Source organism: Sceloporus undulatus, chromosome 2 (genome assembly GCF_019175285.1).
Source record: "Sceloporus undulatus isolate JIND9_A2432 ecotype Alabama chromosome 2, SceUnd_v1.1, whole genome shotgun sequence".
Classification (NCBI taxonomy): domain Eukaryota; kingdom Metazoa; phylum Chordata; class Lepidosauria; order Squamata; family Phrynosomatidae; genus Sceloporus; species Sceloporus undulatus.
The window spans coordinates 19,690,788-19,715,626 of record NC_056523.1 but is presented as its reverse complement, the minus strand read 5'-3'; the positions used below and the strand labels follow the sequence as shown (position 1 = coordinate 19,715,626).

The 24,839-nt window shown below is 41.2% G+C and overlaps 1 protein-coding gene across 5 annotated transcripts; it reads left to right on the top strand.

Annotated features, from left to right (window-relative positions):
- The first annotated feature begins 281 nt into the window (after positions 1-281).
- PPP1R10 (protein phosphatase 1 regulatory subunit 10) lies at positions 282-24,343 on the top strand. Of its 5 annotated transcripts, none has more exons than XM_042447330.1 (19): positions 283-1,511; positions 13,288-13,405; positions 14,132-14,218; positions 14,646-14,781; positions 14,998-15,049; positions 15,166-15,243; positions 15,897-16,067; positions 16,486-16,591; positions 17,395-17,504; positions 17,768-17,868; positions 17,987-18,134; positions 18,453-18,614; positions 19,265-19,511; positions 20,122-20,197; positions 20,662-20,856; positions 21,306-21,420; positions 21,951-22,058; positions 22,211-22,447; positions 23,251-24,343. In XM_042447330.1, exons 2-19 carry the CDS (start codon positions 13,299-13,301, stop codon positions 23,358-23,360), a joined length of 2,346 nt encoding a protein of 781 aa, XP_042303264.1. In that variant the 5' UTR covers positions 283-1,511; positions 13,288-13,298; the 3' UTR covers positions 23,361-24,343. The 5 variants fall into 5 exon arrangements, with proteins under 5 accessions (XP_042303265.1, XP_042303264.1, XP_042303262.1 ...); XM_042447328.1 differs by having other exon boundaries at positions 22,211-22,816; XM_042447331.1 differs by lacking the exon at positions 23,251-24,343 and having other exon boundaries at positions 282-1,511; positions 21,931-22,058; positions 22,211-22,428.
- The last annotated feature ends 496 nt before the right edge of the window (positions 24,344-24,839 follow it).

Genomic DNA, 24,839 nt, shown 5'->3' with positions numbered 1-24,839 from the left:
GCCCCCGCAGTCTGGCAACGGACGACGCATGCGCATTAACGAGCCGCTAACTGCGTCACAAGCTTTATCGGGAATAAAATTAATTTTGGTCGGCACGGTCGGATAGGATTTAAAAAGGCGATTCGGATGGTGCGCGTGGATATAAATTTCGTGCCGTATTTCGTCGGGCGACGTTAGGGCGTGGCGGTTAAAGTCTTTGTTCTGCGGCCGCGGCGCGCGGCGGCGGGCGTGGCCACCGAGAGGAGGGAGGGGCCGGGTATAAAAGGCGGTGAGCGCGCACCCATCGGCCATTCTGGGGTCTGTGTAAAGGTGAGTACCGTGTCTCTCGGCGAGCGTTTATTGCGGGGGAAGCGGCTGGGGAGGGGAGACAAAAGGGTACGACGCTGCGGCTATTATAATTATTTTTTCCCTTCCTCCTTTTCCTCCTCATTCCCAAAACACGGCTCCATCGACATTTTCCAATTTCCCCCTAGTAGTTATTCCATTTTATAGGGTTTTATAGGGTCCCTATATTTAAGCAAAAAAGTCGTGGCCACTCATAGAAGTGGGCAATTTTAAAAAAATTAAATTCAGGATCAAAACCCTGAGATATTTATTTATTTTTGGTCATCTGTTTTTGTCAAAAAAAGGTTTTGACCACTAAAATAAATAAAATAAAAATAAAACCTTTTGACAAAAACAGAAGACTCCAAAAAATAAATAAATAAAAATAGCAGGGAAAAAACCTTTTTTATCAAAACCCTTTGACCACTAAAAAAATAAAATAAAAATAAAAACCTTTTTAATAATAATAGGACTTTTACAAAAATAAATAAAGGTTTTCAAACCTTAATTTTAAATTTTTAATAAATTAGGAACCCTATAAAACAAATAACTATTGCATGGAAATTGGGAAACAAGTGACCAAAAAAAACCAACAACCCTGTTTCGTTTTCTACTGAAAGGCATCTTGTTACTGGGAATATTTTTGTTAATGGTTTATTTTTCCTTCCTCTTAATGTTTGATCATTCTTTTTAAAATGAAAAAAAGCCTCTAACTGTGTTTTATGTCTTTTGTTTTTCCTTCCTTAGGTTTGCTCTGAGTCTTGAGACACACACCGTTCAAGGCATCGCGAAACAAAGAGAAACAAAGCCCCCACAGTTGAGCCTCCTGAGACGACACACAAAAAAGCCAGCCTTTCATTCGATCCGGTCGTCTGTATTGGGAAGCTGTTTCCAATTCTTTCTTGGCCTGAGGGAGAGAACAACCGCCACTTAAAAACATAAAAAAAGCAAACCTATATATTTATAGCAACAACTTAAACCCTGATTTATAACTATTATTATTTTTTATCATGCGACTTTTTGTTAATCGTTGACGGTCAAAAAGTTGCCTTTTTTAAAAACAAAAGAGAGAAAGATATGAGCTAGACCAAATTTATTGTTTTTTTCTTTAAAAAAACAACAACAACACAGCTTAATCCAAAACTAAACCTTTTTGAGGCGCTGCCGACGAGAAAATTAATTGGATAGTAAGTGTCGCATTTTCAACCAACCGAACCAAAAAAAAAAGCCAGTCGTCCGTGTCGAAGTGAGCGAACGGCACGAAGAAAAGACCAAAAAAAAGGAGGGGAAGCGGGCTTTAACTGAGGTGTTAACCCTTAAGACGCAGGCATTTTGCCACCCAAAATGCATATTTATAAGGAGTGCGATGGTCTCTTTAGAAAACCCATCGGCTCCAGGACTTTGTCAAGGGTTAATGAGCTCCCACATAACAGATGGTGGTGACTGAGCCATAAAGTACTGCTTCTTTGTGTGGGAGACGTGGAAGTTGAGCTAAATAAGCAATCTGTACATAAAGATTGCAGGGCGAGAGCGGAAGGGACAAGAAGGAAAGTGATAACTGGGCACTAGCCAGCAGTCAGACAATTTAAAATTACAGGGTGAACTGTTGTAGTCTTCGATGTTTTTAAAAAATTTGTCAATGTTAAAAGGGAGGGGGTTGTGTTTCGTTTAAAAAAATATTGGAAGGTTTTATAATGTATATATATATATATATATAGGTGTGTAATACAGTACTGGAAAAAATTAATAGGCAATCTAGAAATAAAGATTGCAAAAATGGCTTGGGGAAATCGTTTTAAACCAATCCAGTATGTAATTTTTTAAAACAAAAACCCCTTGTTATTAGGTTGCAGAGATCTGTGGGACTCAAATGAGGTCTAGTGTGCTTAGGCTGTTGTTTCCCATCTATATTCCTCCCACCCAACTGCACTATGGCGGTATTTTATCTTTTGTCCCTGAATAGCAACATTGTATCTTTCCTTTGCAGGATGTTTCCATTTGAACTCTTGTCCTACCTCCCCCATGTGCGGAGGGGGAAAAGAAGGGGGGAGGCAGTATTAACCCTGCCGCAATGGTCAGGAATGAGGTTTTAAGTCTGGCACTCACCAGAACATAACCTGTCGCCCCAACTGTTAAATAGGTTCTAGCTTATAGAACTGACATAAAATGATACAAGTCGTTTATGTGATGTGGGTTGTATTGCTGTAGTTTCCTAAGAGGTTCTGAAGCCACCTTGCTTTATTTTTTCCTAACCGTCTGTGCTTCTAAAATGGCGTCGCTGCCTCTCTCCTTCCTTCTCTACAAGAACTCACAAGGCTTTCTGGGCAAGGGAGCTGATGTAAGCAGCTTGTAACAAACTCCTCCCCCGAATGGCTTGTGCTTGGCGCCCAAGCGGACAGTCATGAAATGGAGGGAAGGAGATGCGGTTGGGAGGGGGGAGTGTCTTACCCTTCCGCCTTGCAACCTTTTACAGAAAGGATCTAACAGAATTCCACTCCCATTTCCTCTATAGGAAATCTAGGTTCCTCTCGAGAAGTGCAAAGTATCATCATAAATCCACCAAGTTTCTTTTTTAGGTTTCAGCATCACACAAGAGCTTTGGATTTCAGTGCTCTCTTCATGTTTGCTATGCCTTTGTTGAGACAAATCTGTTAAGTGCCTGTGTTACTATCAGAAAGGCAACTGTTTTGTGTCCTCTTCCTCTCTCTCCCCCCTGCTCTTTTTTTCTTCTTCTTCACCTGGGTCTCTTTGAAGGTGGGATGGGTCAGAAGCATGTTTCTTAGTTTAATCAGATCTAATTGTTCATATGAAATGCTACCACTGGACCCCAGTTATTTAGCAGGTGTCATTGACACTTGCTGAAAGTAATTTAAAAGGTCCTGGGGTGGGGGCTCTTGGCATTTTCTCTGTCCACATGCACACCAAAGGGGCAGGGGCAGGGGCAGGGGGGGAGTCTTGTATTAATTTGCCACATTCCAGAGTTCCTGTACAATGTACTAGGAAAGAAGTGATCATTAGGAAAAAAGGGAATCCAGCACTTGTATTACCTCATCAAAGGGAGGGGAACAGCCACAATTCCACCTGGTAAGCAAAATCTTTCTGGTATTAATTACATTTCACAACCTTCATTTCTGTTCCAGACCACTTTGTTCATTTTTTAAATTATTATTATTTTTTGCTGCTGTTTTCTTCCATTGTCAACACCATGAAGTGACACCTACTGATGCATGCAGGCTGTTAAGGGTGTTAAATGTTTGCCAGTCTGTTGAAGACACTAGTTTACATGTTTTCCAAGTTGGTTAATTCCTTAAAACAGGAATCCAGTTTCTTGATCAACTAGCATTTAAGTGATGCTGCCCTTGAGACTTTTGCGTTAAGTGCTGGTGCTACGAGGGGAATGTTCCACAAATCTCTTACCTACATCTCCGGTGGTAGCATTTCATATTGTAAGTCCCAACTCCATAAACTGATGACACTGTTCTGGCTTTATTGCCAAAGTAATGCACCTGCCATTTCACACAAGAACATCTCAGGGTACTTTGTGAGAACAATGTTGTCGTATCTTAAATCAGGGATGGAGAATAGAATGAAAATGTAAGCCTAGCAAAAGACCATTTAATTTCAAATGTGGGTGTCTTCCTGTTCAGACTGTGCACCTGTTGTAGTCAGGTTTGCCTTTTGCTTTCAAAACACTGAAGAAGTGTTGGCTATTTTGGATACAACAGGTTGTCTAGAGCAGTTGCAGGATACCTAGCAATATTTATGAAACAAATTAGGAGCGGGCCAAAAAGGCATTTAAAATTCACACAGAATTGTACAAAGGTTCGCTCTTACCATAAATGCACAACTGAAAGTTCTGGGTTAGCAACTTATTAGAAAACTCAGCAACAAGCAATGCATTTGAATTCAAAAGGTACCTGAGATCATGGTTTTTAAGCTAAGGGATTCAGTTTTGAGCTCACGTTATGAAAGTGGCAGCTGCTTAGCTGCCAAGTTACCCAACATTAGAGTAGGTAAAACTAGCTGATCATAAGTTTCCCTTTAAATCCATTGTTCAAAAGATTCCTTTTATGGAAGAACAATGTGGAATTTTGGTTTGCTTAGGATTCTGAAACGATTCTGGAATCCTTAACAAAAGAGCTGCTGTCCAGTATATGCTGGCTTTAGTTCTGGCATCAGCCTCATTCCCTCTGCCAGATGTTACTGTTACATTATTATGTCAGCCAGTAATTTGGTGAGGCAATGAGATGTCACAAGACTTGGGGCAGGTGGTTGAGCTTTTCCTCACTGTGTGTGCAGTGTAAAAACATACAGCCGGAAGCCTGCCCTTCCCCGCTTTCCATTATGTTTTCCCCACAAGATAGCAGAAATTCTCATCCTGTTTCTTCATTTTAGTAGCTGCTGAAGGAAGTGGATGGATTGTCTAAGACTTTACCATACATTTGAGGGATGACAGTTCAACCTGTGGTCTTATCTCCTGCTTACTGCACACTAGAAGGGAGGTATTCCCTCATTTGAAAAAAAACAACCTAGTCTTCAGTATATACTGACAAAGAATAGAGTCTGCATTTTTGAACATACGTGACAGGAAATACTGAGGCCTAATTTCCATGTAAGTGCAACTAAAATTGGTGAAAACAACACTGAAGGGAATGAGCCCCTTTTTAAAAGAACTCAGGAGTCCACAGTTGGGCAGTAATTCTTCAGGACAAGACATAGGGCAGGTTGCCCAGCTCTGGAATTTGGATTAGTGAACCAGAGTTATTTTTTAAATAATCTTGTAAAAAGTAGCTTGAATAATCTGACCAACTTTCTTAAGGAAAATTTTTGGCATACAGGCAACATGCTGGTATAAAAATGTGTTGGTACATGGCTTTACTGCAACATTCAGCTTAATTTTGGCGGGATGTACGTGGAAATTAGTGGGGGTATCTAAACCTGAGGAATCAGTCTCCAGGTATATCTGTTGGAAGATTGAAACCTAATACACCTCCTTTCTAGACTTATGTTTTTAAAAACTTGTTGCAGAATCAGGTACTAGCATAAGAAGAATCAGCTGGATTTCCTAGTTCAGTGCTTGGAAACAAAAATGAGAAACCAGACAAAATGCTTCAGAGGGTTGCTATAATGCTTAAAAAGTGAAGATTGGTGGTGTTTTTTTGTACTCCCTTGAAATACTGCTTTACATGCTACTGTTCAGCTCCTCCATGCTTGCTAGGCTGGAAGTTCTTTAGCACACTACATTAATGAATTGTTTTTAATAGAAAGTAAAGCAGCTGTACCTAAAAGGGGAGGGTAATCTGCAGTGGCAACTACTGTACTGCTCTTTAGCAGTTCCCCTGGGAGCACATATTAAAAACATTTGCTAACATATGCTAATAGAATTGTAGGATATGAAGATGTGTGTCTTCATTGGATTAAAATCCTGATTCCATTATGTAAATGTAAGTACTAAACTGCTCTCTCCCCATGGAGTCCAATCCTGAAGAACCTGTTTTCAGGTGAATTGGGGCAATTGGAAGGAGAGACAAGATGAGTAGATGCACTTAGCTTGTGGTTATAGTATCACTGTGTTTATCTCCCCCCCCCCCCCTCCAATAACCAGTTCCTTATCCTGTCCAGGAAGCTCTGCTTCAGCTAGTCCAAACTAGTATTTCCAAAAGTTCTGTAGGTTTCTTTGTATTATTAGCAAAGCAATATGGTGAGATCAAGCTATTATATAGCTTTGACTTGCTGCATCTAACATCACCAGCCTGCTCTTTGGCAAAAGATGAACAATACATTCCTGTTGGGAGTGTTCCTTGGGAATTGAAGGCATCACTGGCATCCCCAAACTTTGTATTGCCTTAAAATAATGTTAAAGGCCCAATATTTATATTTCTATAAAGTATTTTGGGATGAAAGCTTGATTGCTCATTTGAAAGTACCCAAAATTAAAATTATTGTTCTCACCTTAGACAATGTGCAATGTACAGTAAGCTGCATTGTTTGTGTTGAAAATTGGATTTTGTTGGATTTCAGTGTAACAGAGTTGGGTGACATAGTATTACCAATTAACTAAAATATTAAATGTTTTCTTCTATTTAGAACTTGGTCTTTTAATATAGAATGAAAATGGCATGTATGTTTAATTTCGTTAAGTTTATGAATGATCAAAATAATTGCTAGGCACCTAAATAACTACATTTCTTAATTCTATATCTTGACAAATTTCTAAATATGAGAGTTGTTTACATAACTTGAATGCTAAGACCTGAAGCATGTGTGATCGCACACCTGTTCTAGAATTTGTTTAGAGTGGCATCTATACTAAACAAGGCCTTTAATCTAAATGCATTGCGACTAAATTTTTATATTATGTATTGTTCTTTGACTGCACATCTGTAGAAACACAAAGCAGTAGATACAGGCTCTGTTGGTTGATTTTTCTGGCTGGTATTTTTCAGTAGGTCAGCAAGATTTTCTAGCTCAATTATCTTTTAACAATAGCACATATGAGAATCATATACCTCTCACCCCAAAATTCACTTGCTACAACAAAGGACACAGGAGAGGAAGTTGTGTTTTGTGAAAGAGAATTGTGAGCTTGGTTCCAATCCCAAGTATGTATTAAGCATGTTGCTTAGGTTTTCATGTAAATCTACTTGATGCACTGTTTTGATCAGTTTTGAAAGCTTCAGGCTCCAAGTTGATGAACAACAAGTCTACTTTTAAAAAAGTAGATTCCATAAGGCTACTGTCCCCTCACCTTGATACATCTTGTGTTAAAAGTTTTACGAAATGAAAGCTTTGTGCTGAATTGGCTGAAGAGAAAAGACCTATATTTTAAATTATGAGGGATTCCACTCCCCAGTTAATTATCTGGGAAACAGTGACTAACCCAAAAGTCATATGTTCACTGCTGCATGTGTTTCGTGATGGGGGTTACTTGGCCCAGTAACAGTGATGTTCTTGTGTCAGATTCTAATATTAAAGAGCAGTTCCTAAGTACCTGCAATGAAATTAGATCAAATAGAGCCTACAGTGCACCTGTCTTGCCTGATAGGAGTAACTTAAGAGTGGACCCCTATGCTTTTCAAATTAGATGCCCTTGTAAAATATATCTGTCTTTGTAAACTGAAGATGCTTTTAGGGTGACTGCAATATTTGTGATCTATTTCAAGTGGTAGTTCTTTGCCTAATAGATGGAATTGCAGTTCAAGGTGTATTTTCTAGAGTTTGAAATCATTATTACAGAAATAGGGGGTAGTACTTATATCTTGAGATCAGTTTTCATGCTTCATTTATGGTTTGACCAAGTGCGGAAAGATTAGCAAAGCACACTAGTTGCATCTCAGAGGAAAGAGATAATAAATAATAAATCAGCTAATTTTTTCATGAATGTTAATCAGACCTTGGCTTTAAAGGAAGCTTGCCTCTATAGAGCTATTGGACAGTTAGAGCTCTCAAAACTGCTGACAGTCCTCTTTCAGGTAGAATAATGCTTTGGTTGTGCAAAATTTCCTGTAGATGTAGCATTTCCTGTTACTTTTTCTGGCATGTTCAGTATTTTAAAATACTTAAAATTTCTTTAACGTTCATGCTGTTCAGCATGGGGCTTTGTGTTGTTGTTGTTGTTAAGTGCCTTCAAGTCATTTCTGATTTCAGGTGACCCTAAAGCATTTTCATAGGATTAATCATAGGGTTTTCTTGGCAAGATTTGTTCAGAGGGTGTTTGCCTTTGTCTTCCTCTGAGGCTGAGAGAGGTGGACTTGTCCAAGGTCATCCAGTGGGTTTCCATAACTGAGCGGGGATTTGAAACCTGATCTCCTAACTCATAGTCTAGAGCTTATACCATTACACCATATTGGCTCACATGGCTTTGTTTAGTCTGTTCCTATACTGTATATTTTCACTTGGGATGAGATCTTGCTGAACTCAATGGGATTTACTTTCAAGTGACCATATAAGGTTACTGTGTGAAATTGCAGCCTCAGTGGAAGAACATATTCCATTGCTTGAGTAATGAATACTGTACTGCTAAGTGTACACACTTTTAGGATAACTGAGTATTTGTTAATTTCATCTCTTAATCTTAGTCAATTATTTCAACAGTTACAGCTTGAAATGAAAGCAGTTACACCTGAAATTGAAAGTGGTGGGCTGCAGCGAATGTTGAAATGCTGTTAGTCCTGAGTAGAATAGCCTTACTGAATCATTATAACTTACTCCAATTGATTTAATAGGTCTTTAGTTGGGATTAACAATTGGATTTAGGACTATATATGTTTACTATTTCCCATCATTCCATGTTGGCTAGGTATGATAGGGAATGGGGGTTAATGCATCAGGAGGGACTTGATGGTTTGAAACTGAAATTAAACAGACAATGCCATTTTCTCTTTTTTATATATAACCAACTTACTGTGTAACATTTTAATACATTTGAACTTCATTAGCAATTTAAACGTTTTACTCCCAGCTTGCAGGCTGTTAAGGTTCTGTCAGTTTAAAAACAAATATATGTAACTATCTTCCAAATATTGTTAGAATACCACTTTTAGATCTTTAAAAACCACAGTTCTTAACATGCATACTTGGAGGTCTGTTCAAATAAATATAGAAGTGGACTGCAGGAATGAGCACTTTTGTTAGGTGGAATAATTGAACCACCTTCACATCAATTTGGTGCCACAGCAAAGTAATTTAAAAGTACTATGACATAAAGGGGTGGTTCTCCAGTTACTACATAGTATTGTGTTAAAAATGAATTTTCTAGTTAGAAATCCAAATCTGTTTTAGATTTTGTTTTAAAAAAATAGATCTTTTTGTGGGGAACTTAAATTTTTGGCTTTATTAGTGATCATGTCTCTTATGGATGATTCCTGAAAATTGTACCTTCTTGCAGAAGTTGTAATAGATAAGGATGATTCTTTTTTTAAAAGCTTGGCTATACAAACTTTTAACTGATCTTTTAAATCAGAAATAATTTTCAGTCATAAGTATTATAACTTACTGTACATACCCGATCTGTCATCAGGATTTTAAGGGTACAATCTGTGTGAAAAATAGTTGCATAGTATTTGAAATCCAAACACTACGGCTTTGTGTATCTGCAAGAAAGTAAAATGAAAAATCAAAACTAAATACAGTAGGATGCATTGCTTTGAGGTGAGAACTGCATCATGAAATAATTCTTAACAAGTTTGCTTTTTCTTGAAACAATCTTTTAACAGGCATAAAGAATTCAGAACAGTTTTCTTCATAGATTGTAGTCTGTTGTAGCCAAACGTTCAACAAGCTTGTGGTGTCTTCAAAGCTAATGGACATAATGACACAACTCAAGTCTGCAAGCTACTTTGCCATGTGCATGCTTTGCCATAATACATTGATTATTCTTCAGGTGTTTTGGTACTTTGTTCTCTTAAAAACAGGGCTTTATTCTATAAACCTTGACCAAATACAAGATATTTGTCATAGTGATTTCTGCAGCACTTAAAAGTTTGCACATGGCCTTTTGAATTTTTTTCAGTGCCCAACTTTACCAAGTTTAGAATGAGCCCCTTTTTAATAAGCTGAAATTCATACAGGTCTAAAATTTTAACATTACATATAGGGAACTTGTGAGAAATTGTGACATAGAAGCTGAAAACATGAGAAAGATGTTACCTAGACTCTGTAGAGTCGCACAATCTCTAGTGTTGTTCATCTTCTCAAATGCTGAACTATATACAACTTTAGATTCATTAGTCAGTGTATCAGATGAAATGGGGGAGGGCAAAATATTAAAGCACAGGTTCGGAAGAATTACACTGTTTTTGAGAAAGGGCACAGTGATCTGATACGGGTGTTCTTTCAGTTAGGAATCACAATGATGCCTTTTATAGATGAGCCTTCCTCAAGGACTGTCAGCACCAGACAATCCTATTCCCTTCATAAGTGTGGGTGTCCTTGGAGTGCCAAGAAACTGCTTCCAAAACAACAGAGTGGTGGGGAATGGGGAGGCTTGAGTGATTCAAATTGTACAAAGTTAACATTTTTATTTTTTGACTCTTTTCCTGGGAATGTAGTGCTGGAAAGTGCCAGATAGACAGCTCTGGAGACTGAAGTCCTCTTCACTACCAAAGCAGACTGAGCCCAAGCATCATCAGTTCAAGTCATCCTCACCTTTGTATGGTTCCCTTGGTTGTGGAGGGTCTTGTGGGGTGAAAGGGGAGTTCAGTCTCCAAAGCCCACTTGGTCATTTGGCCTCCACCACAGGGTGAATTCACTGACATGGAAGATAAGTGCAAATGCTTCACAACTGGACTGAAGCTACACAAAGATCTCTACAAGCAACAAGCTGGTAACACCTATTTCCAATCCCCACTTGGCTGCCAACTGTTCTTGGATGTTGCCTTCATAAGAATGCATACATGCTTATTGATTCCTTGCAGCAGTGGACTGTCAACTTGGTTAAAATAACCAAATCAAGAAATTAGAAGAATGCAGGACTACACCTGGAAGTAGCCCAGCTACTTTTAGGGAGAAAATCCAATCGACATGGCTGAGAATACTGCGTTTGGATTCAAGAGTCCAATGCTACATCTGTTCTGAAAACATGATTGACGTGAGATTACTTAAATAGAAGACAGTTCAACTGTCCTGTAGCAGATCCCTGCCTTAGTGATGCACTTAATTAGAATGCCTCCTGATGTAGCACATGGGATCAATGGGGGTGGATCAGATACATGTTGGCAGTGCTATTACTCTTTATCATTGCCCACCTATGAAAGACAAATAGATAACACTTAGTCCATGTAGGCACACTCAGGCCTAAGGGAATCAATACAAAGGGATGTTATAAACATGAGCATGTTCAACACACATGGGCTGTTCTTCGTGTATCAAGAAAGCAAAAACAGCTGCTTCATGGAGATGCCCATGTATCACCTAGGGCTTGCACTCGTGTAAAAGCCATTTGGTGGTGTCTGACCCCAAAACAGTAGAAGAAAGGTCAAAGATATGTTTAGGATACTTTGCAGAATCTCAAATGGTAGCACTCACTTATGTTAAAAGTGGCACTACTGGGGAGGATAGACAAAAGGTAACTCCTTAAACTTGTGATACTGACAGGCCACCACCAGAGCAAAGATAAATCGGTGTTCTGTATTCAGAGTGTAGTAAATCAATGTGAAGAAGTGCTCAGAGCAGGATATGTCATACAAGCAAATTTATTATGTGTCAGAAGACAACAAAAACATTGGCTGCTGTGATTTAATTGTATGTGCAGCTGGTGCTTGACATGCAAAACAACCTGTGGGACAAGTTGGCACAGATTTACACAGAACAGGTTTACATCCTAAGTATTCACAACAGTTTAGCAGCCCAATGGTCCCCAAAACATGCTTTTATGAAAATAGCACTAGTCAAGTTCTACAGCAATAATATAAATTGGCTACAAAAGTAAACAGTAGAAAGGTTAAGTGCCTAGAATTATCCTGTTGAAAAAAGAATGGCCCCTCTTCAAAAATTTTTCTAGGAGTGTATATACCTGCTGACAGCCATTGTCAAATGGTGGCAGTTAATCCTAGATAGTGAGGAACTGGTGAGGCTTTGAGCTACCTAACTTGTGTATCCAATTCACACAATTGGACCTTGTTTTATGAGCACATAACTAGGTGAGCCCTTTGATTTTAGTATGTGCCTAGCCTGGCATAAACAAATAGATGATTATCTGCTCACCTTCAGTGCCAATGGAGTCTTGACAAGTTATTTTGTATTACATGGTACCTTTAAGCAATTGTGCCGTTTTGCGTTGTCTGCCTTTGGCACTCACCTGGTGAGTAAATAGTCCAACAGAAATAAGCATGATCTTTCATTAGAGAATTACCACTTATAATACAGCTTCAATAATAGCAAACGATATGCTTATGTTCTTACTGTCATGCCAGCAAAGTAGTGAACAGCATGAGCTGATAGGGCTGAGGTGTCTGTGAAGATCCAGTGTGGAAAAAATACATCAAAAGGACATGTTGTAAATGCCCATTTGCTGTTGAACATTCTGTGAGCACTCTTCTATGTTTCTGCTAGTTTAGTTGTAAGTCTGAATGCTGGAAATAATGCATTGGCAATAAAATCGATTCTTGTAATACTTTAGCTTTACACCTTTCTACTGAACACAGCTATTGTAGCCTACTCCATCTTGCCAAATTATTTAGTATCGGGTCCAATGTGTGCAAGTTTTCCTGCACTCAAACCTTGCATGAGAAAAGGTTAGGAAAAGGAGACCTAAGGGTGTAGTCTTATGTATACTTGGGTCTAATTTAGCTTTGGGCCTTAGTGGGGTGAGATAGGATTAATAATCAGGATGTCTTCTAATGAGCGCAGTAGAACTGATTGAGTAAACTTGCATAGGATTGTGCTATGAAGTTCATAAAAGTCCAGAAAATACACTCAAAATTTGTATATTCAGGAGTAGGTGAAAGTCAATACATGCCTATATCCCAATTCAGAACAATAGGTACATGCTTGTTTTTACTGATACATATAAGACAACTGTGTGTGTAGCGACTTCCAAAGAGCAAATGATTTTATTGCAGTTCAATAACCATGAATCAAATTTACTTTGTGCTGAAGACAGGAGTTTGACACTGTTGACATCCTGAGTTCAAAGGTCATGATGAATGTGGTGGTTGTGTTGATACAAAAGTCAGGACCACTTTGGTGTGTGTGTGGTCTCTGGCTATTTTATTTTGTCAGACTGACAAAAACGGGAAATTCCTCCAATCCAAAGCTTCAAGACCCAATTTTTTTAAAAAAAATATTCCTCCTGATTTAAAATATTTGAATGTTTTACAGTTAGAGGAGATATGATCATACTTTGCACTTACAATGGTAACAAGCTGCTTCCAGAGATTTTTCATACTGTTAAGCAATAGAAGGTCTTTGACATTTTGGGAGAGTTTGGTAACTGGTAACCACTTCTCCCCTGTTTTTTAACAGAATTTACCATCATGGGCTCCAGACCAATAGATCCTAAGGAGCTTTTGAAAGGATTGGACTGTTTCCTTGGCAAAGATGGAGACGTCAGAACCCATGAAGGCATCACAAAGATTTTCAAGTAGGTTATTGATCTTAAAAAATGCAATTCAATTGATTGTCACTGCAAAGCACTGGAATAATGACATCTTGAGTTGATATAACTGTTTCAAAATAATTGATTCCCATTGTATTCTGCTCATGTAGTATGTGAGCTCTGTGAGGTTCCAAAATAGTTGTTAATACAGTGATACCCACAGTTGGGTCATCGCATGTTGGTAATACAACTTCCAGAATCAATGGAGATCCAGGATTGGGAACCATGCAATTAATAAAAAGATTGTGCAACTTTCCCCTTCAGCCTATTCCTGATCTGTCTTTCACTGGGGGTATGCATGATGTAGGAACCAACATGCATGGTTTAGGAGGAAAGTAATTGAAAAGATTTATTGGGCAAGTGTTACATTAAGTTGGATCTCCATCACACATTATGGCCATCAGGATGTTGGTTCATGAATTTTGGAGTCAAAGCCAACTTACTAGGTCAGCAGATATCTGCCAAAATTTCAATTTCTGTCTCAACATACATGCATGCACATACGTATATATTGTTTTTTCTTCGTGGTCTCTGCGCGTTGTATTGCGCCTGTGCAGTTCAGCTTGGAACCTTCTGGAATCACTGGGCAAAGTTTACTTTGCAACTATTCATCATGTGTGTTAATTGGCGCCGGCATAATTAGTAGTCTGATTTTCTTAAAAGGCTCTACAGTGAAACTTGAATATTTTTATTTCTCTTTCTTGATAATAGCTTAATGAAAGATGCCCAAAAAATGGTCAGCCGCTGCATCTACCTGAACATCCTGTTGCAGACCCGAGCACAAGATATACTCTCAAAGTAAGAGCTGCTGGATGTTTCTGGGGAATGAAATGGAGTCTGTTAATTCTATAAACTGAGAAGGTTCTGTAGGTGAGAATAGGCTGGGAAGTCTGGTCACTCTGGGTTTACTGAGGTCTTTGCCTACCTAGCTAGTCAGTTTGTTCTGATTCCAGATATACTTTTATATATGTTGATAGCGGAGGATGGGGACAGGAGGCAGAAAAGTGCTACATTTTGAGAGTAGAAGCAAAGTGAAGTCACCTTGTAACATCTTGAACTTTTGAAAGCATGATTATGTAGTGTAATATAAAGTAAGTAATTTGAGTCATGCCTTTTTTTTCCTCCAAAGTGGATACAAGTCAGTTTACAATTAAAAAATACAGATTACAGATGATCAAAAATTGATAGTGGATTTAGTTAACCATTGTGTCACCTTCTTCTGCAGATTTATCAAAGTTGGTGGGTACAAGCTTCTCAACACATGGCTGACTGGCTCCAAAGCATCCAATAATGTGCCCCTTCTCCAGCAGATTCTGCTCACACTGCAGCATTTGCCACTTACAGTAGATCATCTGAAACAAGTAAGTCAAAAAGCACCATTGGATACTGTTCTTTTGACTTGATCTTCAGTAGTATTTGGCTGGTGTTTTTGCTGCAAAGCAGGTAGATCAGTAAAGTTTTTTTTTTTTTTCTGGAGTCCATCTTTTTCCAAAATCAGATCTCCAAGTTAGGATTGACCTGCTTTGGTCACCAAAATTCCATATCATACCCTGGTATTTATCTCTGATCTCTTTCAGAACAATACTGCCAAGCTGGTGAAGCAGCTGAGCAAGTCAAGTGAAGATGAAGGTACTAATTTGGCTTTGGGTTATATGTGGAGTTCTAAAAAAAACTCCAGGGACACAGGCTTATATTGAAAGTGTTTTTATGTCAGCTTATTGAATAATTATCTCATTATTTTCCAGAGCTTCGCAGGCTGGCTTCTGTACTGGTCAGCGATTGGATGGGGGTAATCCGCTCCCAAAGTAGTTCGCAACCTGCAGGTGAGTGGTTTTGTGCAGTAAAGATACTTTGCTTGCTGTAGATATGCAATAGCCAATCTAGCTGGTTTCACTTAAGAGCATGAAGCTCAGTATTTCTTTGCCACTTTTGGCCATTTTGGCTAGAAGTACAAGAAGGCAAATTTTCTAAGCATAGGTCATTTTACACTTCCCAGCAAGAGTCACTGTGGTGTAGTGGTTTGAGTGTTGGACTAGGACTCCTGGGTTTGAATCCCTGCTCAGCCATGGAAAACCCCTAAGTGACACTGGGCAAGTCATGCTCTGGCAACCCCTCTGAACAAATCTTGTGAAAACAAACTTGTGATAGGATTGCAATAAATCAGAAATGACTTGAAGGCATACAGCAACACCAGTCGAGGCAGAGAAGTATATTCTTCAGAAACAACATATTATTTATATTTTCCTTACATAATAAACTGTATCTTTCTCTAGCCTGTCGAAGAGAAATCCACACAAAATGTGGATTTCTCTTTTAGGTATGCTTTCTAGTATCTTCACATTCTTACTAGGAATATATAAATGTTTGCTAGGCTCTGTTGACTATAGGTGGTTGGAACTGTTAACTGATCTATAGAGTTAGTGGTATTCTCTGCATTCCAGAAGGAACCTCACTGGCTAATGATTCTTTCTTGCAGAGCGAGACAAGAAAAAGCGCAAGGAGGAGAATAAAAACAAAACACCTGTTCAGGAGAAGCCTCAGGAGGCCAAATCAGAAGCCAAACCTGAGGAGACACCTGAGAAAAAGAAAGAAAAGCCGAAATCTCTCCGCACTACAGCACCCAGCCATGCCAAGTTCCGTTCCACTGGTGAGCATTTAGTGTTTGAATATGGGCACTTCCACCTTCTGTAATATGGATGTGTTCTGCACATGGTGACAATACAGGATTCGTGCCTTATCATGGTTTATCTCAAATGAGTTATATGTTCATATACACATTCTTGGCTTGTTGGCCCTACTCATGACTAGCTTAAAATCCAGAAATAGTTTGCTTAGCTCTGCAGCTGAACATGGGGTCTGGACTTTCTGCTCCCCAGCAAGACAGCAGTTATCACACAAGCTTATTCACACATAGCACATAAGTACTGGCATAGCATTGTGTGCATACTTAGATACTTTTTACCACATTTACAGTAAAAGTAGGTCCATGATGGGCCTTGGAGAGGATTCAGGCAGTTTTGGAATGACAGTTAGAAATTGTGCTGACTGTTGATGTTAACTTTCAGGTTTAGAAATGGAGACTCCATCACTCATTCCTGTAAAAAAGAATACAAGTGCTGCAGTAACCTCGGATAAATATAACTTGAAGCCAATACCACTAAAGCGACAAAAGTAAGTTCATGTGTCCTAATGGTGTCTTTGGAGGAACTATCTGTTTGACTTTCCTCTCTTGTGGTTCTTTCTCCATAAGATGTAGAATTTGAACATAGTGCTGGGTTATGCTAACTATGGCGGGGTACAGACTGCCCCAAAAGGGTGGCTTGCCGGTGCCTAGTTTTGGTCCGTGGGAAGCCGCAGCCTCCAACCGCAGGCCTTCCCCACAGACCAATGGTGTTGCAATGTTGCAGTGCTGCCGTGACGTGCAGACGCTATGTGTCTGGCACATCATAATGGCGGCACCCATCTGTACAGGGCACCGCCATTTTGATGCCTTCGTCACATGCGAGGGGCATTTAGAAGTGCCACCCCGAGGCACCCCTCGCATGTGACGAGGGCGTCCTTTTCGGCCCATCTGTACAGGGCCTAATTCTTGTTAGTTAGCACTTTCCAAAATTACACTTGGTTGAGGAGGGAAGGGCAGGAGAATTCTTGATCCATATCCACTGTAAATTGAGACAGAACAGTTGGGGACAGGTAAATAAGATCAGCTGTTTTTGTTCAGAGGGAGAATTATGTTGCTTACAAAACCTTGGTGCATAGAAGTTAGGAAAGGTGGCAGTGCAAAATCAGTGTTTTCACAGAAATGACATGCATTGAAAAGACTACTTTGTCCTCCTGAGTCCATGTTTGTGTCAGTCAACTAGTTTACACTTGGAAATGAGAATCCCTCAAGAATACCAAGAGGGATTATTATTTGTGAGACCTGCCTAACCCTTTCTCCTCTTTAGACTGACTATTCACTGCTTTCTTCATAGCACATCATCCCCTGCTGGTGAGATCCCACCGGCTGAGAAGAAATACAAGCCCCTCAACACCACCCCCAATACTACTAAAGAGATTAAAGTGAAGATCATTCCTCCACAACGTAAGCTGCTCTCTTTCTGTGTCTTAATTTTCTGTAGAGATGTGAAGTCGAAGGTTTTCATGGCCTTTTCATTTCTATAGAGGGCTTGTGCAGATAGGAAATCTGCTAAGATGTAAGTTGCAGGAGAGAGTATTGCATCTAGAACTCGAGTTACCATTTCTAGTAGTGTTCACTGAGTATAGTTCTCAATAAGTGTGTTTGTGCTATTAGGGGGCTTTGATTACAGAATTGTTTTTAACCCTTTTCTCCTAATTTAATTCCAGCTATGGAAGGCTTGGGCTTCTTAGATGCCCTAAACTCTGCTCCTGTCCCAGGCATCAAGATAAAGAAGAAAAAGAAAGTCCTGTCTCCAACTGCAGCAAAGGTAAGAAAACTATGCATTGATCTAGAAATGTTGGTTGGTCAGGGGGCAAAAAAGGTACAAGTGGTGATGCTGAATTCAGGAAGTAACTAAATGGTGGGATGTCTTTCTCAACCCTTAGCCAAGTCCTTTTGAGGGGAAGCCAGTCCCAGAAGCCAGTGCTGCAAAGCCATCTTCACCAGAACTTACTCCAGTCTCTGAACCCATGGATGTGGATAGACCTGGCACCCCTGTGCCAGCCGTGGAGGTGCCTGAACCAATGGATACAAGTAAGTAACAAGTTGTAGTCATGACCAATGTAACAGAAGGGTTTGATGGAACTCTTTGCATAATACTTTCCCTCATGCTTAGTGTGTACAGAAAGCCTTCTGCAATTGGAGAAGGGAGATCCTAGCAGGCCTATGTTGTCCACATTGTGTCTGGCAGGTTGCCAATTTCAGGGCACATCAGGTTGCCATGAAGGTTATCATGGCAACCTGATGTGTCCCGAAATTGGCAAGAACCTTCTTTCTTCAAATCCTTAGCTCAAAAAAGGGTTGTGATTTTTCTTAAGAGTTTTGTTACTAAGGATATATGTGGTTTTGCAGACTCTTCTGAGCAGGGGGGATTGCTAGATTCCAAACCAGCTGAGAGCCCAGTGGATTCTACACAGTTGACCAAGAAGGGCAAGAAGAAAAAGACAGTGAGCTGGCCCGAGGAGAGCAAATTACGAGAGTACTTTTACTTTGAGCTGGATGAGACAGAGCGAGGTAAGGGTCTTCTCTGGGTAGAAATGTACAGTACATTAATTGTATTGTGAAATGCTGTCTTCCCACAAGACTGAATCTGTGTGTCCTTAGTATGGTTTTTGCATTTGTGCAATTAGGAGATAGATAAAAACAGTGAAATTGTAATGAAAATTATGCATTCACAATTACAGTTATAAAAACTATTGTGTAAATTGTCCCTTTCTGGGAGAAAGGCAGCATAAAGATGAAATAAATAAAAATTTAAAAGGGACTTCTAAGAAGGTTAGTAACAAGACTCGGAACTTTAATACCTTCGCTGTGTTATCTTTGCAAGCAATAGTATTAGTGTTGTTAGATTTGCTTTTTGTTTTCTAATATAGAAACAATATTCTTGGGATGGTAAGGTAGACCAATCGACCAATGCCGGGTTCCACCCTATGTGTGCATGCTGCAGGGACATTTGGAGTCAGTTTCTTTGGTCCATATGGGCAAAGATTGAAACTTGCTGGAAAGAAAGGAGAATAGGATTTACTTCCTCTTTCAAGCAACACCGTGGGGAAAATTGTTGAGGCAAAGAAGTTAGAAATGGCCTAAAGAGGATCCAACTGCAGTGTTCTGCAAACTTGTTTGCTGGCTCAGTTGATCAGTCATCCTCTATTCCATCCTCACAGTCAATGTAAACAAGATCAAGGACTTCGGGGAGGCTGCTAAGCGAGAAATGCTGAAGGATCGCCATGCCTTTGAGACAGCTCGTCGGCTCAGTTATGATGCCATGGAAGAAAAGATCCCCTGGGTCTACCCAAAGACTATTGACTTACCTGCTCCACTGGTTCAGCCTGGAAGTGGTAGCCAAGAGAAATTCACCCAGGCTGAGCGTGAGAAGGGCATTTTACAGGAACTCTTTCTCTCAAAAGAAAGGTCAGTGAACTGTTCAGTAGATTTATCTATTTTGTACATGAGTGATCCTGGTTAGATTGCTGACATTACGAGTAGATGGCTTCCAGAAACCAAAAGAAACCTCTGCCTAACATATGCTGAGAGGGGCTAAATGAGCTATTGCAATTGTCTTCACTCTTTGCTCTTCCAGGTGTTTTGGACTTCAACTCCCAGAATTCCTGGCTGTTGGCTACCCTCCCTAGGGCTTCTTGTAGATAAAGTCCAAAACATGGCAGATCAAAGACTGAGAACCACTGGACTGTGCAAGATACTAGCAATGGAGAATCATTGAGGATTTTGTAAGATGATCAGTTTGGGGAGAGGAGGCTATATGACTAGTTCCATTTTGAGAGTACCTGGAATATGTTTTTCTTTTGTAGTGTCTAGGCTCCATATAGTTTAGGTCTTGCTTGTCCTTTTAGTATTTTTGGAGGCAGAAGAAGGACCTTTATTTTTTGTTTGTCAAGGATTGTAACTGGCTTTTTTAATGCCTGGTGTAATAATCTTAGCTTTAGACAAGTCATCCTCTGTCTCTGCTATGTATATATTTAGATCCAAACCAGTTTTTAATCTCTCTGTCTTTCTTCATCAGTGTCCCTGACAGCCCTCATGAACCTGACCCAGAGTCCTATGAGCCAGTGCCACCAAAGCTAATTCCTCTGGACGAGGTAAGTGTGTCCCAACCCTTCCCTGCACTGAGCAGAAAGGAAAACTTTGGTGGGTGACATCTGGAGTGTAAGTGATAGTCAGGGTGTGTTTTGTAGTTGAGATGTAGGGAAAGAATTAATTAGAGTAGGTCACTTGATATACAAGTCTCCTAGTTTCCCTGCCCAGCCGAAACATCTGTTAGAAAGGGATTCCCGCAATCCTGCAGTACATTATTCTCCCCCTTCCCCCCCCCCCCCCCCCCCCCACTCTCTGTGTCTTGGTTTCCTTTCTGTGTTTTGGAAACAAGCTAGAGAAGAGGAACATCTTGGATCAGAACAACAGCTGATCTTTCCTGGGTTAGAGCAGCCAGCCCTTTCCCATCTGCCCCATTTCCTTGTTGCTAGTCTTCTCTGGGTTTGAGCAGCCAGCTCCCCAGCAGCCAGCCCCTCCTGACTCCTTGTGTCTCCTCTGTCACCTCTCTCAGGAATGCTCCATGGATGAGGCCACCTACGAGGAGAGACTCGACCCAGCCACCTCCTCGCAGTCTCCGGACGGAGCTGGGGGCTCCAAGCTGCCCCCGGTCCTAGCCAACCTCATGGGCAGCATGGGGGCAGGCAAGAACCCGCAGGGTCCCAACCCCAACTCCATCAACGTGCAAGAGATTCTCACATCCATCATGGTAATTAGAGCTGCCACAGTGCACTCTTTAAGTAGCAGGAAAATGAACTGCAGCTGCCTTGGAAAGAGAGACTAGAGACTTTTAATACCACCTGGCCATCTGCTTTGAATCCTCTATCTTTGCTGATCTGGCCTGTTGGTCCCCTCTTACCCATACACCTTCAGATAGGTGGAAGGCTCAGAATTTTCTCTCTTCTTCCTTGCCTCGAGAGCATGAAAAGAGAAGAAGTTGCACAGTGCACCGGGAAGGCAATAGATGGGATTCTGTTCTGAAACCCATGTTCTAGTCCTGCTGAGGATCTGAGAGATTGATGTTCCTCAAACTGAACAGCCCACCTGCCCTAGCTAGCAGTTCTAAGCAGGTTGCATACAGGATGAGCATAGCAAACGAGAAGAGAGCAGGCTGAGGATACAACTATTTTCTAATCCTTTGGCTTCTATTTTATGCAGGGTGGCTCAAACAGTCATAAAACAGAGGAACTGATGAAACAACCAGATTATTCAGACAAGATCAAGCACCTGCTGGGCAACTTGCAAGGTCAGCCTGGACCAGGTCCTTCAGGAGGTAAGAGATGGCCATATCCAAATTACAGTAAATTAGAGAAGATCCACTGAATCCGTGGCAATATACCAAAGTGTTGATTTACCAAAGTCCTGTTGATTCTTGGTCTAATAATGGAATGTCTCATTTTTTGATATATTCTCCCTACTTCCCCTATTTTGAGTCTAGTAAATAAATAAATAAAATAGTAGGTAATATGATTGGTTTCATCAGGTCTTCTCCCACATATAGTACAGTTCCTCTACACATGTCTCCTTCATGAGGCTTGGTAGGACTGTTGTCTGTGATGTGTTGCTGTGGAAACAGGCCTGAATAGTAGGAGTTTGCATAGGTTTGTTAAAAAGAGAATGTGCGTTATCTATCTATCTATCTATCTATCTTTAAATGTTTATATACCACCCTATGTCCCAATATTATACAGGCAGTCAGGCTGTGTTTTGACAAGTGATTTTACACTTTCTCAATTCAATAGTACTTTTTACCCAATCACATTTTTATTGACATCTTTAACAGGGCTTTTGCTTTTGTTGCAGTTCCACATGTGCTGCTTGGACAAGGACCTGGTCCAGTACCCAATGGTTTCCCACCAGGGCCTAAAAATATGCAGCATTTCCCTCCTGGGGGGCCAGGACCCATGCCTGGTAAGTAGAGATTAATTGTTAATAGAAAGGAGTTGCCAGCATGAAATTGCTGGAATGGAGCAGAGGGGAGGAAATGGTTGTGCCAGTACTAGGATGGCACTCAGGTCCTGGTGTGTATCATGCTCATCCTTTTCCTCTTTTGTCTTCCCTAGGGCCACATGGAGGCCCAGTTGGCCCTAATATGCCCCCAGGTCCTGGAGTGCCCAGTGGTCCTCGGATGATGGGCCCACCTCCTCCACAGTGTAATGATGGATACTGGGACCCTCCGGATTCTGGTATGCGTGGCGGCCCCCATGGAGGCATGAGAGGTGGCAGCCCTGGCCCAGGACCTGGCCCTTTCCACCGAGGACGTGGTGGCCGAGGGGGAGATCCCCCTTTCCGTGGACGAGGTAGCAGCGGACGGAGTGGTGGCCCCCACAATGGGAGGGGTGGCCCTCCCAACAACAGCATGGGCGGTGGCCATGGAGGGGGACACGGCGGCGGTGGCAGCCATGGAGGGGGACATGGCGGTGGTGGCGGCCACGGAGGCCACGGAGGAGGGGGCCACCCAGGGGACCACAACAGGGGACATCCAGGCGGTCATCCAGGGGACCACAACAGGGGACATCCAGGCGGTCATCCAGGGGACCACGGCAGGGGATATCCAGGGGACCACGGCAGGGGACATCCAGGGGACCACGGCAGGGGACATCCAGGGGACCACGGCAGAGGTCACCCAGGGGACCACGGCTGGGGGCACGGAGGCGGCCATGGTGGAGGTAAATATTGGAAATCCTAATTATTTTGCCCCTCTGGGGTTGAAATTTACAAGGATGGGGCTGCAGGATTGTTTCAGCAATTCTGCCTTTAATGGGAATGCAAGCACCTATTTGAGAGTAGAGGGGTGGTGATATTTTAAGACTTCTTTTTCCAGATACTCTTTAGCTGCTAAAAAACAGATTGTTCAAATGTAGCAATGGTGGGCAGGGCTGTGGAAAGGAAAGACTCCTCTCTGTATTTTTAATGTTGTTGTAAGGTTGTAATGGTGGTTTGTCAGGCTCTTGAAATGTCTGCTTTGCTTTTGGGATTCTTGAGAGAATCTTGGATCTTAGTGGAGCCCTGTGAATGCCCAGGAGAAATGTTCTATGTGATATGTTTGGGGCTTCCTGCTGCTGTGACTGACAGCCATATTTTCTTCTCTTGCACCTCTCAGACAGGTCAAAGCGTCCCGTTTGCCGTCACTTCACAATGAAAGGTAGCTGCAGGTACGAAAACAACTGTGCCTTCTACCACCCAGGCGTGAATGGCCCACCCTTGCCCTAGTACTAGGGATTCAGGCCCTCTTCCTATCTCTTCTAACTGTGGTATCGGTGCACATTCCCATAACATGGACTTGGGGGCTTCAGCTCCACCATCAGACTCCTGCTGCATCCACCCTTTTAATGGCTTCTGTGAGGCCCTTTAAATGCTTGGGGCAAGGGGAGGCAACTACTCCCTCCTGATGCATCTGCTGCTACTTATGAACTGCCACATGCTCAAAAAAGGAACCACTGCATTCTATATGTGGGTTGATGAGGCCACCAATAACCCGAAAGCACAAGAGACGTGTGGAGGGCTTAAAATAACAATTTGTGTAAATTTCCTTATGAAGCCAACAAAGGAAGTGTATATCTCGGCTCATAGCCCTGCCCAGGCTCTGGGCTATATTCTGCATGTTCTTAGGAACCAAATATGCACTGGAGACTTCTGCTTTGGTCTGGAAGAACAGCTGGCATCAGCAAGAAAGTGGTTCTTTTATGTGAGGCAGGGGTGAAGCAACAGCCTGTGGATCTTTCTTTGGGACCGGAGGTGAAGAAATCATCAGCTCCTGTCTAATGGCCTCCCTGAGGAGAAGGGAAAATTCCAGCAGCTGCCACTTGCACAATCTTGACTCATGGTGTCCCATCCTCCCCTTTGTAAAATACCCCCTGCAGTGTTCCCACTGACTGTAGAGATGTGATTTCCCTTGGTGCTAAGTCATATCATTGGGGGAAACCTACAACTTGTTTTCTGTGAAAACTGAACCTTGAGTCAAATGATTTAGGAGGTAATTTTTTGTTCTCCTGATTACATTGTTGGTTGTGGGTTTTTAAAAAAAAAAAAACTTGTCTCACAAGATGTGGACTCTTCACTACATCATTTGTCTCTCCCTCTCCTTGCAGTGGGTGCAGCACTTCCTCTCCTGAAAAAAAGAAAATGTCTCCCTCTATGTTTTGTATATTTTGTACATTAGTAATAAACATGGTGGAAAACAGTGAATTATCTAATTTAACCGTTGCAGTCAAGGTTGTTTGTTCATCTTGAAAATAAATTGGATTGTAAAAGGGGGTTGTGGAAAGAGTTATGGGTCATGCTGGTTTCCTTGAATCAGTCAATGATCATACCAAAATGGTGGAATCTTCTTAGAAACTTACCATCCAGGGCTGATTTCAGTGTGAAAATCAGTGTGGAAGAGGTTCAAATGTGTCTGCTTTTGTTCTGGATCAATGTTCTGGTGCTGTGTATTAGGAATGCTTAAGTTTCTAACCCTCATGGTTGAGTAACCAAGTTGTACTTTCTCTTTTGGCTTTTTGACCTCTCTGACAACTCCCTTGCTCTCACACACACTTTCTCTGTACTCCTGCTTAACAAAAGTAGCTATGTGGAGGTGATAGTGGCCTGTTACAGACTGCCAAAATAAAGCTGCTTCGGGTCTCTTTTGAGGTATGCTGTTTAAATGATGCATGCATCCTAAGAATCCGGAAGCTGCACCAAAGCTGCACT